This window comes from Cydia pomonella, chromosome 10 (assembly GCF_033807575.1).
Source record: "Cydia pomonella isolate Wapato2018A chromosome 10, ilCydPomo1, whole genome shotgun sequence".
In the NCBI taxonomy this organism is placed as follows: domain Eukaryota; kingdom Metazoa; phylum Arthropoda; class Insecta; order Lepidoptera; family Tortricidae; genus Cydia; species Cydia pomonella.
The window spans coordinates 14,064,837-14,076,078 of NC_084712.1; the positions used below are offsets into that span (position 1 = coordinate 14,064,837).

The following is an 11,242-nucleotide window of genomic DNA, read 5'->3' on the forward strand; positions in this document are numbered from 1 at the left end:
GGTAGATAACGATTAGATTTTCGTTTTTCGCGGTATCTAATCGAAATTTAGTTTTTTCGGTAGGGCCTTTGAGAGTCTATCGCGAACATCGTTTCGCGAATTTCGTTATCAGTTATATACACTCTGGCAAACCCACTTTGTCAGCAGAAAAGGCGTAAATTATAAAAAATTTAGGCGCGAAAGGGTTGTCTCCCACAGGAAATTTAAATTTCACGCTTTTTTTTTCTACTAATAAAGCGGGTTTGCCATAGTATCTAGGTAACTTATGTATTTATATAGATTAGCCCAGGACTGTCTCATTTTCAAACAGACACAGAGAATCATACTGTCTTTGTCGTAAGTACTAGCAACTAAAAGAAAGGGATAAGTATAATTTTCCTGGTTCTTTCTGACTGACAAGTTGTGCTTGCCAGACTATAAGTTATGCATGTATTACATATGTATGGAAAATAAATAGTATTACAGCTCACATGAAAATTATATATATTATGTAACCAGTTATATAATAAATACAATAGGTATTAGCATGCTAAGAATCCTCCATCAATGGGCAGCTCGACGCCATTGATCATGCTAGCCTTGTCGCTCAAGAGGAAGCACACGGCGTTGACTACCTCTGACACCTCGCCGAATCTAAAAAGATACATTAATTATCATTAGAAACTACATAATGATTTGAATTAAAAACTCATTAAACTACTCCCGAAAACCTTCATCAATGGAAATAGTTGTTATTTGTGTCCCAAGGGAGGACAAGTAGGAAATTGCTTGCCGCGTGTAAAATTGGCAAACACGCGGGATGGAATGTCCTACGTTTCCTCCCGTGGTGCTCATACTATTTTTCTGCTCGACGGAGGCGGAAAGCGGCAAATTCGTTTAGCGCAGCGGGAGCAAAGTTGACGCTTTCCGCCCGGAGGCCAGAAAAGGTATTTATTAGAACTATCGTAAATAACTGAAAAACTTGATAAAATACATATAGAATACACAATTAAAAATACTAAAATATATGTAATACACAATACGCCGGGCCACCCTACAAACCGTTTTTTGGCGAAAACGTATGACTCAGCTTATGGGTCTCTGGCCTGGCGCGTACGGTAAATAAATCGCCGCTTATGAAGCCGGCCAGTTGAACAACATTATGCAACATCTTTACTAACCACCTTTTTTCTGTGCCTATCAAAAAAAAATGCAGTTTGTAGGAATGAACATTTAATTTTTTACATATTTAACTTGCTGTGCTTGTTGTTGTTTTATGGGTCAAATCTCGGAAGTTCAATTTGACCCCTTTAGGGTCGGCAACGCGCATGTTACTCCGCTGGAGTTGCAGGCGTACATAGGCTACGGAGACTGCTTACCATCAGGCGGGCCATATGCTTGTTTGCCACCGACATAGTATAAAAAAAATGTCGCACGCTATTATGATAATACAATATCAGTTAGTGGTGACTGTTTCAACTGCCTTGTTAATATTCAAACGAAAAAAAAAGAATGAATATTAACATTGTTAGTAGATAATTGCCTACGATACAGTACAACAATCACCAAATATTACGACATAAAAGTACAGCGGGAGAAAATCCTCGTTGCTTTTACCCCTCACACATAACAAAATATTATTATACTACGGTTTGGTAAATGTTGCGTGCCATCATCCAAACAGTAATCGGTTGTAAAATGTTACAATATCAAAGAGCTTCAATATGAAATAAGCTTTAAAACCAGCCAATAAAGTTTATTTTAGCCTGCTACGGAAAATTTGTAGATTATACAAGTAGCGCCAGGCCACGGTGACCCATACCCTGAGCCATATCAATAACTTCTAAAATATACATATTTTTGGCATCTTTGAAATATGGATTTATCTGTTTGCTTGCAATGCGTATGTATCTATAATTTCAGTATATTTACTTTATTGCACTGATAGTAAAATTGAATATTCTAGGCTCTATTTTCATTAAAAAAACGCGTTTATAATTTTTATCGTAATATACCTTATAGAAATGGTTGTTAACTTAGTGGATACGTACGTGACTAGGTCAAATTATGTTTCGGAATTTGTTCATGACTCACATGTGGATCACTGGCCCTGTGGAACTGTTTGAGTATGAACTATGAAAAGCCCGACCAGACATATATGATCATTGTCAAGAGAGCGCGGTTATTCTCATGTATAGGGTGACAGTAATGACAGTTCAGTTTAGTATGAAAAATTTAGTTCCAATGAAATTCTGCAATATGGCGCGTGATCATATATTACTGACCAGGCTTTAGTATTGTGTAAATGTCTATGTTATTGGGATTGGTGTTTGTTACACACTGGTGGATGTAACTTTAACTTATTTATTTTGGTTAAGTAGGTACCTTCCAAGTGGTATCTTCGAGAGCATGCCCTCAGCCTTCTGCGGATCAGACCAACCAAGGCGTCCCATTTCCGTCATAATGACCGTAGGGTTGACTGCGTTGACGCGGATGTTGTGAGGGCCCAGCTCAAGAGCCATGACTCGAGTCATCGCGTCGATGGCCCCCTTGGTCGCGCTGTATGTAACGTGCCCCCAAAGAGCTGCCTGTTGATGTAATACACGTAATGTTGAGTCGAGTAGTTGATAAGATAATGATGTTATTGCTAAGTGGATAATCCAGGAGAGATAAAATGTAGGTATATCGGATTTATGGTATCGAATTATTTTTCGAAACAAAATGTAGATTAATTAAAACGGTTGTTGTTAAGGTGCCGTAGACGTGTACTAGGGCCGGACTGTTAAAGCATTATCACAGTTTCCGATCCGATATCGGATGTAGGATCCTGCAATAGACAAGGACAAACAATACTAAAAGATACATAAGTCTATCCCTTTCGGTCATTTCAGATCACGCACACTACTAGAAACATATTGCTACACATGCACGCACACAAACAAAAAACATATCGGATGTCGGAAGGTGTTCATGCCAAAAAAGCTGCGGGAGAGGGCCATATGGCATGTAGTCCGTCTTTTTTGCGTTATACATCGTTTTTTAGTAGTAATGATTTAGTGAATGCAAACACAAACACAACACAACACAAAGAAGCGCATATATTTTACAATTTACGTCCTTCCGACAGCCGATATCGGGTCGGACAATGTGAAAACGCTCTTAGGGGTGACCTTTGAAGACACGATTTTTGGCTTTAGGCGTGAGGAAATTAGGGGCGACGTTTGTATGGACAAGCTGTCGTCCAATACTATCTACGACCGTAGATATACTAACGTAGTCTAACTATATACTACGTTAGTCCCAGTAAAATGTGTACATTAAATTGCGTAAAATTATTTTCTATAATGTTAACTTTCCTCTCCTTTCCTCTTAAATCAAAATCTTAATTATGTGAATACTTACTTTGGACGCTTGTGAGGAAATGTTGACTATGGAACCACCAGTTTTAGCGTCTATCATTTTCTTTGCGACCACTTGGCTCACGTTTAAGACGGATTTTACGTTCACGTTCATTAAGCTGGAAATACATTAAAATAAGTTTAATTATACAGTCTGAACCGGAGTAACATGTATCCCTCGCTTATCTTACGGCGCAGGGTAGGGCAAGGCTCGCCATACAAACCTTGTGCAAGTTTTATTCGTTAGTTTTGGCTCTATAGCATTTAATTTCATTTTTTGCTTGTATATATTGGATATACGCAGAACTTGATGTAGAAATTTTTCGTTATTAAAAAAAAAAACATCAAGCCCTAGCTAACAGAAAAATACAGAGATAACAGAATATTTACCAAAAATAATAACTGTAGCGCAAACACAAACGAAGAAAAACGCGCACAAAGTTTGTATGGAAAGAGTTTGCCCTACCCTTCGCCTTAAGTTACAGGCCAATTCGAATAACTGTCATCAGAATGATATTGGAATTATTTTATTCAGTTATCGTGCATTTCATTCGTAACTGTCCGTACATGTATTGGCGCGGGCGAGACGCACGACTACTAAATAACATGATTCAAATATCATTCAGCAGCCTTACCACGACCAAAGAGCATATAATCACTTAGTTCTGACCACGACAGCCTTAGCAGTGTCAACAGTGGTGGCGGATTTCCAGTCTTGGCTTACCTAACTACTAGCCTTACCTAAAACTAACCAATTAAAGTTTGGTATACGAAATCTTAATTCAACCATTACAGTCTACTAGTAGAAAAATTACATTAATTAATGATATTCAAAGCTTATATATGTGCATATATGCTGTATTATTATTGTTTAAAATTACTTCTTACTTAATGTGCTGCCTCAAATGCAGGTAAATATTGTATATGTATAAAAGTTTCACGATACGATTCTAATAGGTAGTTTTCATTTACTGCTCTAGTTAGTCGGCTACCCTACAAACGTCACGATAATCCTATGTGATTTCCGATACATTGCGGCATTTGATCGATCGAATTCGTTGCTCCTACTTAGCCAGTAATTATATAAAATGGCATGCTACTTGTTGCAAGGTCTGTAGAAGCCTTGAGTGGAGTTGGTTAGGTTTTCTAAGGCGTGATTTGAGTTGCGATGGGTCTCCAGTGACTAGCACTTAATATACTGTCTGTAAAATAAGCGTTGGTACTTGCAAAAATACTAGAATAATAAGTAATGTTTTGATAAGACAAAGATATGCGGTTAAAAATAGTTCACCTTGATAAACCGGTCAAAACAACTGTTTGACCGGACTGAATATATCTAGGTGTATCAATTTACTTTAAGTATATTAATACATCCATACGTAGTACATCGTACCTATACATTAAATCCGTGCCTTGAATATTCTAGGCGACTGGAATCTCATTTTGCAACGGTAATGGCACTAATGTCTATTAGGTAAGTAAAGTACCTTCTTAATTAATCTTGTATTTTAACATATACAAAGGCGATATCAACAAGCAATTCCTAAAAATATATTGGCATTCAAAATCTAGATACCTACTCGTATATAGCTGCTAAAATAAAATAAGTACAAGGTGTACTAACAGGTCGAAATTCTCAGGAGTAGTGGTAAGGAAGTCCTCTGTGAGTCCCAGCGCCGCGTTGTTTACTAGACAGTCGAAGTGTCCCAGAGTTTCCAGCACCTTGCGAGACTGCTCCCAGTTGGCTAAATCCAAGGCCACGGTCGTGATGGAAGGGTACTCCTTCTGGAGCGAGTCCAAATAGGACTTGGTACGGGAGACGGCTACCACTTCGGCACCTGCGCGCCATAACTCGACAGCTATGCCTCTACCGATACCTAAAGATTTAAAATTTAATGACAGACCTCTGCAGCTCTGCAGTGTGCTTTGCAGTGACAAAGTGTCACCTTAAATTTCAAATTATTATGAACATAATTATGACATTTATAGTACTCTTTCAATTTGTTCTGTCAAAGTGCAGACAAGTTATGTTATATGGACTATGGAAGGTAGACGCTAGGAACAGAATCTCCTTAGGCAGAACTGTTGCAAAAGTGTTCAGCTGTCAGCTATAAATAATAGCTCCAAATCTCTCCAGAGTAGCGCTAGAGTAGCTAAGAACCTAGGCGTTATTGACGGAGTGAAGTGCGCTTCCATAATATGGACTCTATAAGAGCACACAGATAAAGATTTTAGTAAGTTTTTTTTGAGTTTTTGTAAAAAAATATATATTAATTTTATCGACTTTACCGTGGTATTTTTCGCTAATAATTTTAACTAAACGGCTTAGCCAAACTAAAAATGTATTATGAAATATAGAAATAGAGTTAATAACTAAACTGCAGGGCAATGGACACTGCAACTAGTTTTCACATATTATCTAGTAGTCCCGTTACGTTACACACTAGACCCGTGTCCGCAAACACAATCAGGTACATATCGTATCGTTCGTTATCCATGTATTTCTTATTTTTATCAATTTCTTATAGTACAGCTTTTAAAGTCTCATACAAGTAGGTAGATATTAGGTCTACTGTAAAATAAATCGTGGATAAAACATATTTACCTACCTTGACCGGCGCCTGTTACTAGGACTCGCTTATTTTTGAAAGAAATCTCCATTTTGTTTATCGAAGCAATAGCCAAATCAACACTACCACGGCCGCGGACACCACTTTCCGTACTGAATCAGTTAGCTGACTTAAACCAACGATAATATAATGTAAATACGAGATAATTCTGCTAGGCACACACATGTGGTGGATGTTAAATAATTTTATGGTCTTTTGCTGCTGAATGTTGAATGAAAGTATTAAGTCCGCCATTTGCACAATTTTATATTATGCAATAAAGTTTAAATAAATAAATAAATGTTAATGTCATCCATTTTATCGTTTCGTTTGTATGAATCCATGTCTAAACTGTTCATCATAATATGTGATATATTCATTGCCAAAGAATTATCAAACTTACCAGAATTATGTAGGTATATAGTAAGAGTTATATAATTCTGATTTAAACAAGTAGACTTATGTAAATGTCAGTTATAAGATATAAACAAGACTAGGTACTTACATTTAAGTTCTGTCATGCGACTATTCCAAACCACTGCGTTTTTTGACAGTTGCGATTGAAGTGGTCCTTCGAGCCGGATTTTGTGTACCCGAGACTTTTGTATAGGTGAACTTTTTTTTAATTTAATATTATTGAAAAAAGAACAAGTTACCTAGCAACTAAAGACTATTCTGTTTGTTGACTGTCTAATGTGTCATTGTGCAAAAGTGTAGAAGTGAACACTGTTAGTTATATTTATTTAGTGTTGTTTTGTGTGTGTGATGTGTTTAGTGTAATTGAGAACACTTGTGACTCCTATCCGACACTGCGTGGAACTTACGCGTAAGTGGTTACGGGCCCAGCTGCCGGAAATTTGAAAATAAAATGGAGTTGTCAAAATTTTCGATCACCAAACTAGACGACCACAATTGGGTTTCATGGAAATACCGCATGCTAGCGCTGCTCCGCGGTCATGGACTCATGGATATTGTGGAGGGCAACACACAAAGGCCAATTAGACCCTTGGTCGGCAGTGGCGAAGGTGATGCGGCAAATGCCGTTGCTTATGCTGCTGTACCAGCTGCTCATGCTGCTGCTTTGGCAACATACAACACAGAAATAAAAGAGTTTTTAAAGTTGGAAAGTACAGCGCTACTTTTGATAACAACTAACATTACTGATGAGACACTCGGCAAAGTAATAAGGCTGTCAACACCAAAGGAAGTTTGGGAAGAACTCCACAGGCTATATGAGGGTGCTAATGAGGATCGGTTATATGATCTGTGCCTTGAATTCTTCCAATTAAAGAAGGAAGTCTCCGACGACATGGCAACTCATGTGTCAAAACTAAAGAATTTATGGCATAGACTTAAAGAGGAACTCCTTAAAGAAAAACAAGCAGAACTTCCTGAGGTATTATTGATCTGCAAGATTCTGGACACTCTACCAGAAAATTTTTTCGCCTTCAGATCGAGTTGGCTATTGATGGCGAAAAAAGATCGGACAGTGGAAAACATTACGAGCCAGCTTTGTGCACATGAAAAGGCGCTTCTCGCTAAGGATACTCACGGAGAGTCGAGCGGCACGGCATTGACTGTGAGAATCGGCAAGAAGGTAGCCAGAGGAGACACATCGAAAGATGCAAAGAAACCTGCAAGTAAATTTAAGTGTTTCGTCTGCAAAGAGGTAGGTCACTTGAAGAAGGATTGTCCGACGCAAGCAAAGAGGGACACTCAGAAGAAGTCAACAAGCACCAATATGATGCTGCTCACATTGAGCTCGATTGACTCTATCGCAGATAGTGAGGGCTGGTATGTAGATAACGGGGCTACGCACCATGTCACTATGCGCAGTGACCTTTATACAGACTTTGAGAACTTTGGAGAACCACATACCGTCACAACAGCTGATGGTAATGTCATTGGAGCTGTGGGACAAGGTACAATTCATGTGAAGGCCACGGTCAATAAAAAGACGCATGACCTGTACTTAAGAGACGTGTGGTATGTACCAAAAATAAGCAAAAACCTTTTTTCAGTGCTCAGTACCCAGGACAGGAATACAAATAGCCTGTTTGAGTCAAAGGTTACACAGTGCTCCATGACTATCAACGGGAAGGTTGTTATGACAGGAACAAGGCAAAGATATGGAGTGCTATACAAATTGGTTTGTAAAGCCATACAGCCAGTTGCTGACTTAAACCTTGTTGAGGATAAAGACGTGCTTCAATTGTACCACGAGCGTATGGGACATCAAGACAAAAATCACATTAAGACACTGATTGAAAAAGAATTAGGAGTCAAGACTGTGAAGAGTGGAGAGCTATGCGAAGGTTGCATTTTTGGAAAAGCGCATAGACAACCGTTTGGCACTCGTGATAAAGCCACTATGCCTGGAGAACGGGTGCACTCTGATGTCTGTGGTCCATTTGCAAGAAGCAATTCTGGATATCGATATTTTGTTTTATTCAAGGATGAATGTACACGTTACCGGTATGTATACTTCTTGAAGAACAAATCGGACGTATATGAAAAGCTCAAGGAGATGCTGTCTGAAGCTAAGAATGCTGGACATACGGTGAAAGAGCTGCTCAGCGACAATGGTCGTGAATACGATGACAAGAGAGTGAAGGATTTGTTGAAGGCAAGTGGAATTAAGCAAAGATTAATTATGCCTTACACTCCTGAACAAAACGGATGCTCCGAGCGAGAAAATAGGACTATAGTCGAGTCAGCTCGAGCCATGATGCACGCGCACGACGAAATCCCTCAGATTTTGTGGGCTGAAATGGTGAGTACTGCCGTATATATTCTTAACAGGACAGGTCCGACCAAAGATGGAGTAAAGTCACCTTACGAGCTGTGGCTTGGTAAAAAGCCTCAAATAAAACACCTACGGGTTATCGGCTCAACGTGTTATGCGCATATTCCTAAGCAGAAAAGGAAGAAACTGCATAAAAAGGCAACAAAGTGCATCTTAATTGGCTATGACAACGATGATGGCTACCGACTCTGGAACAAAGGTACGAACTCCTTAGTAAGGTCAAGAGACGTTATTTTTGACGAAAGACCTATTCGAACAAAAATAGACTCAGACGACACGGAAAGAGGAGAAGAAACGACTGACTTCCAGATTCCTCTTCATAAGGAGGTACGTAAATCTGTCGACAAACCGCAAAACGAGCTAGACCAGGATAGAGAACAACGTAACAGACTTGGCGTTGAAGAAGATCACAGCATGGTTGTTCCTGTGATACAGCGTGACGAGGTTGGTCTTAGAGGAGACCAAGGTGTAGATTATCCTGAAGTTCCTAACGCTAGCGGAGATGAATTCGAAGATGCGTTACCAGAGTTACCAGCGCCAGTTCAACAAGAATCTGTTGAATTAGAGGAGGATGAGAGGAACGAAGAGCAAGGAGTAGATCTGGAAGAAATGTTACTTTCAAACGATGAGCAAGGATCGAGATTTACGGAAGAAGTGTTGCTTGGAGAAGACCAAGATGAAGAACATTTAAGCACAGAGTTTGAGGTACCGTTTCAAACGATGAGCAAGGATCGAGATTTACGGAAGAAGTGTTGCTTGGAGAAGACCAAGATGAAGAACATTTAAGCACAGAGTTTGAGGTACCGGAAAGAATGATATTGAGAGATCGTGCTACTCTTCGCCCTCCTGAAAGATTCAAAGATTTTGTTATGAACGCAGAGATGGGCTACTCTGACTATCAGGAACCGACTTCTATAAAGGACGTCATTTTGAGCCCAGAAAAAGAATTTTGGAAAGCAGCTATGGATGCTGAAATGACATCATTGAATGAAAATCAGACATGGGAACTGAAAAACTTACCGAAAGGAAGAAAAGCAATACCTTGTAAGTGGGTGTTCTGCATAAAGTTAAACCCTGACGGTTCTGTGGAAAAATACAAGGCCAGACTTGTTATTAAAGGGTTTTATCAAAAAAGAGGAATAGATTACGAGCAAACTTTCAGTCCAGTTACAAGAATGGCGACGGTTCGCTCTGTTATTAGCGTAGCCGCAAGTGAAGGAATGGCAATGCTGCAATTCGATGTTGCAACTGCCTTCTTGTATGGTTCCCTGGATGACGAAATCTATATGAGACAGCCAGAAGGCTATGATGATGGCTCTGGTCAAGTGTGCCTTTTACGGAAAAGCCTCTATGGTTTGAAACAGGCTCCACGATGTTGGAATCGATGTATCTTGGATTTCCTCAAAGAGATTGGTTTTGAAACAAGTGTCGCCGATCCATGCCTTCTGACTCGCACTAAGGGTTCTGGAAAGCTTATTATAGCTCTATACGTTGACGACGGCTTGGTCGCTGGCACTAATAAGGAGCTAATAGACGAACTGGTCAAAGAGCTCTCTGGTCGTTTCAAGATAACGACAAAGGAAGCATCCTACTTCTTAGGAGTAGAGATACAAACCAGAGGAGATAATATAAAAATCTGTCAACCCTCGTACGTTCATAAGATATTGCGCAGATTCGGGATGGATGCATGTAAGCCAGTCTCGACGCCTATAGCAAAGGACAGCATGTTTTGTGACAAAGTTGACCGGAGTTACATGCTGAGCAACTATAGACAGATGGTTGGAGCTTTGGCCTACTTAATGGTATGCACCAGGCCTGATATCGCTTATGCTGTCAGCGTAGTATCACGAAGTTTAGAAAATCCCAGTGATCAAGATTGCATCAAGCTGAAGCGAATTTTGCGGTATTTACAATTTACGCCAGACTTGGGGGTACTGTATCATAAAGATCACAAAAAGGGTTATTTGGAATGCTATAGTGATGCTGATCATGCAGGAGACATTAACACTGGAAGATCCACAAGTGGTGTGCTTTGCATGTATGCGGGAGGAGCTATTTCCTGGCTCAGCCAAAGGCAATCGAGTGTAGCTATTTCAACTACGGAAGCTGAAATTGTAGCTGCGAGCGAGGCTGCAAGAGAATCGATTTGGCTCTCTCGTCTCATCGGTGGTATAACCGACCTCAAGCACATACCTTGCCTAAGAGTGGACAATGAAGCAGCTATTAAGCTAGCTGAGAATCCGGAGTTTCATCGTCGAACGAAACACATCCGAGTCCGACATTTCTTTGTGAGAGAACTGGTTACAAGTGGAGAACTTGCCATAGCTAAAGTGTCCAGTGAAGAGCAACTGGCTGATATGTTCACAAAGCCACTTGCAAGACCCAGGTTGAGAAAAATAACTCAACAGATAGGTCTTTGTTGAGAGGAGATATTGAAAAAAGAACAAGTT

The 11,242-nt window shown here is 39.7% G+C and overlaps 1 protein-coding gene across 1 annotated transcript; it reads right to left on the reverse strand.

The window, feature by feature from the left end:
* Positions 1 to 466: 466 nt before the first annotated feature.
* LOC133522184 (L-xylulose reductase-like) lies at positions 467 to 6,114 on the reverse strand. The gene is made up of 5 exons (XM_061857414.1): positions 5,987 to 6,114; positions 5,002 to 5,254; positions 3,382 to 3,496; positions 2,365 to 2,567; positions 467 to 633 (listed from the first exon to the last, which is right to left on the reverse strand). The coding sequence occupies exons 1-5, from the start codon at positions 6,036 to 6,038 to the stop codon at positions 522 to 524; spliced, it is 735 nt and encodes a 244-aa protein (XP_061713398.1). The 5' UTR covers positions 6,039 to 6,114; the 3' UTR covers positions 467 to 521.
* Between the last annotated feature and the right edge of the window lie 5,128 nt (positions 6,115 to 11,242).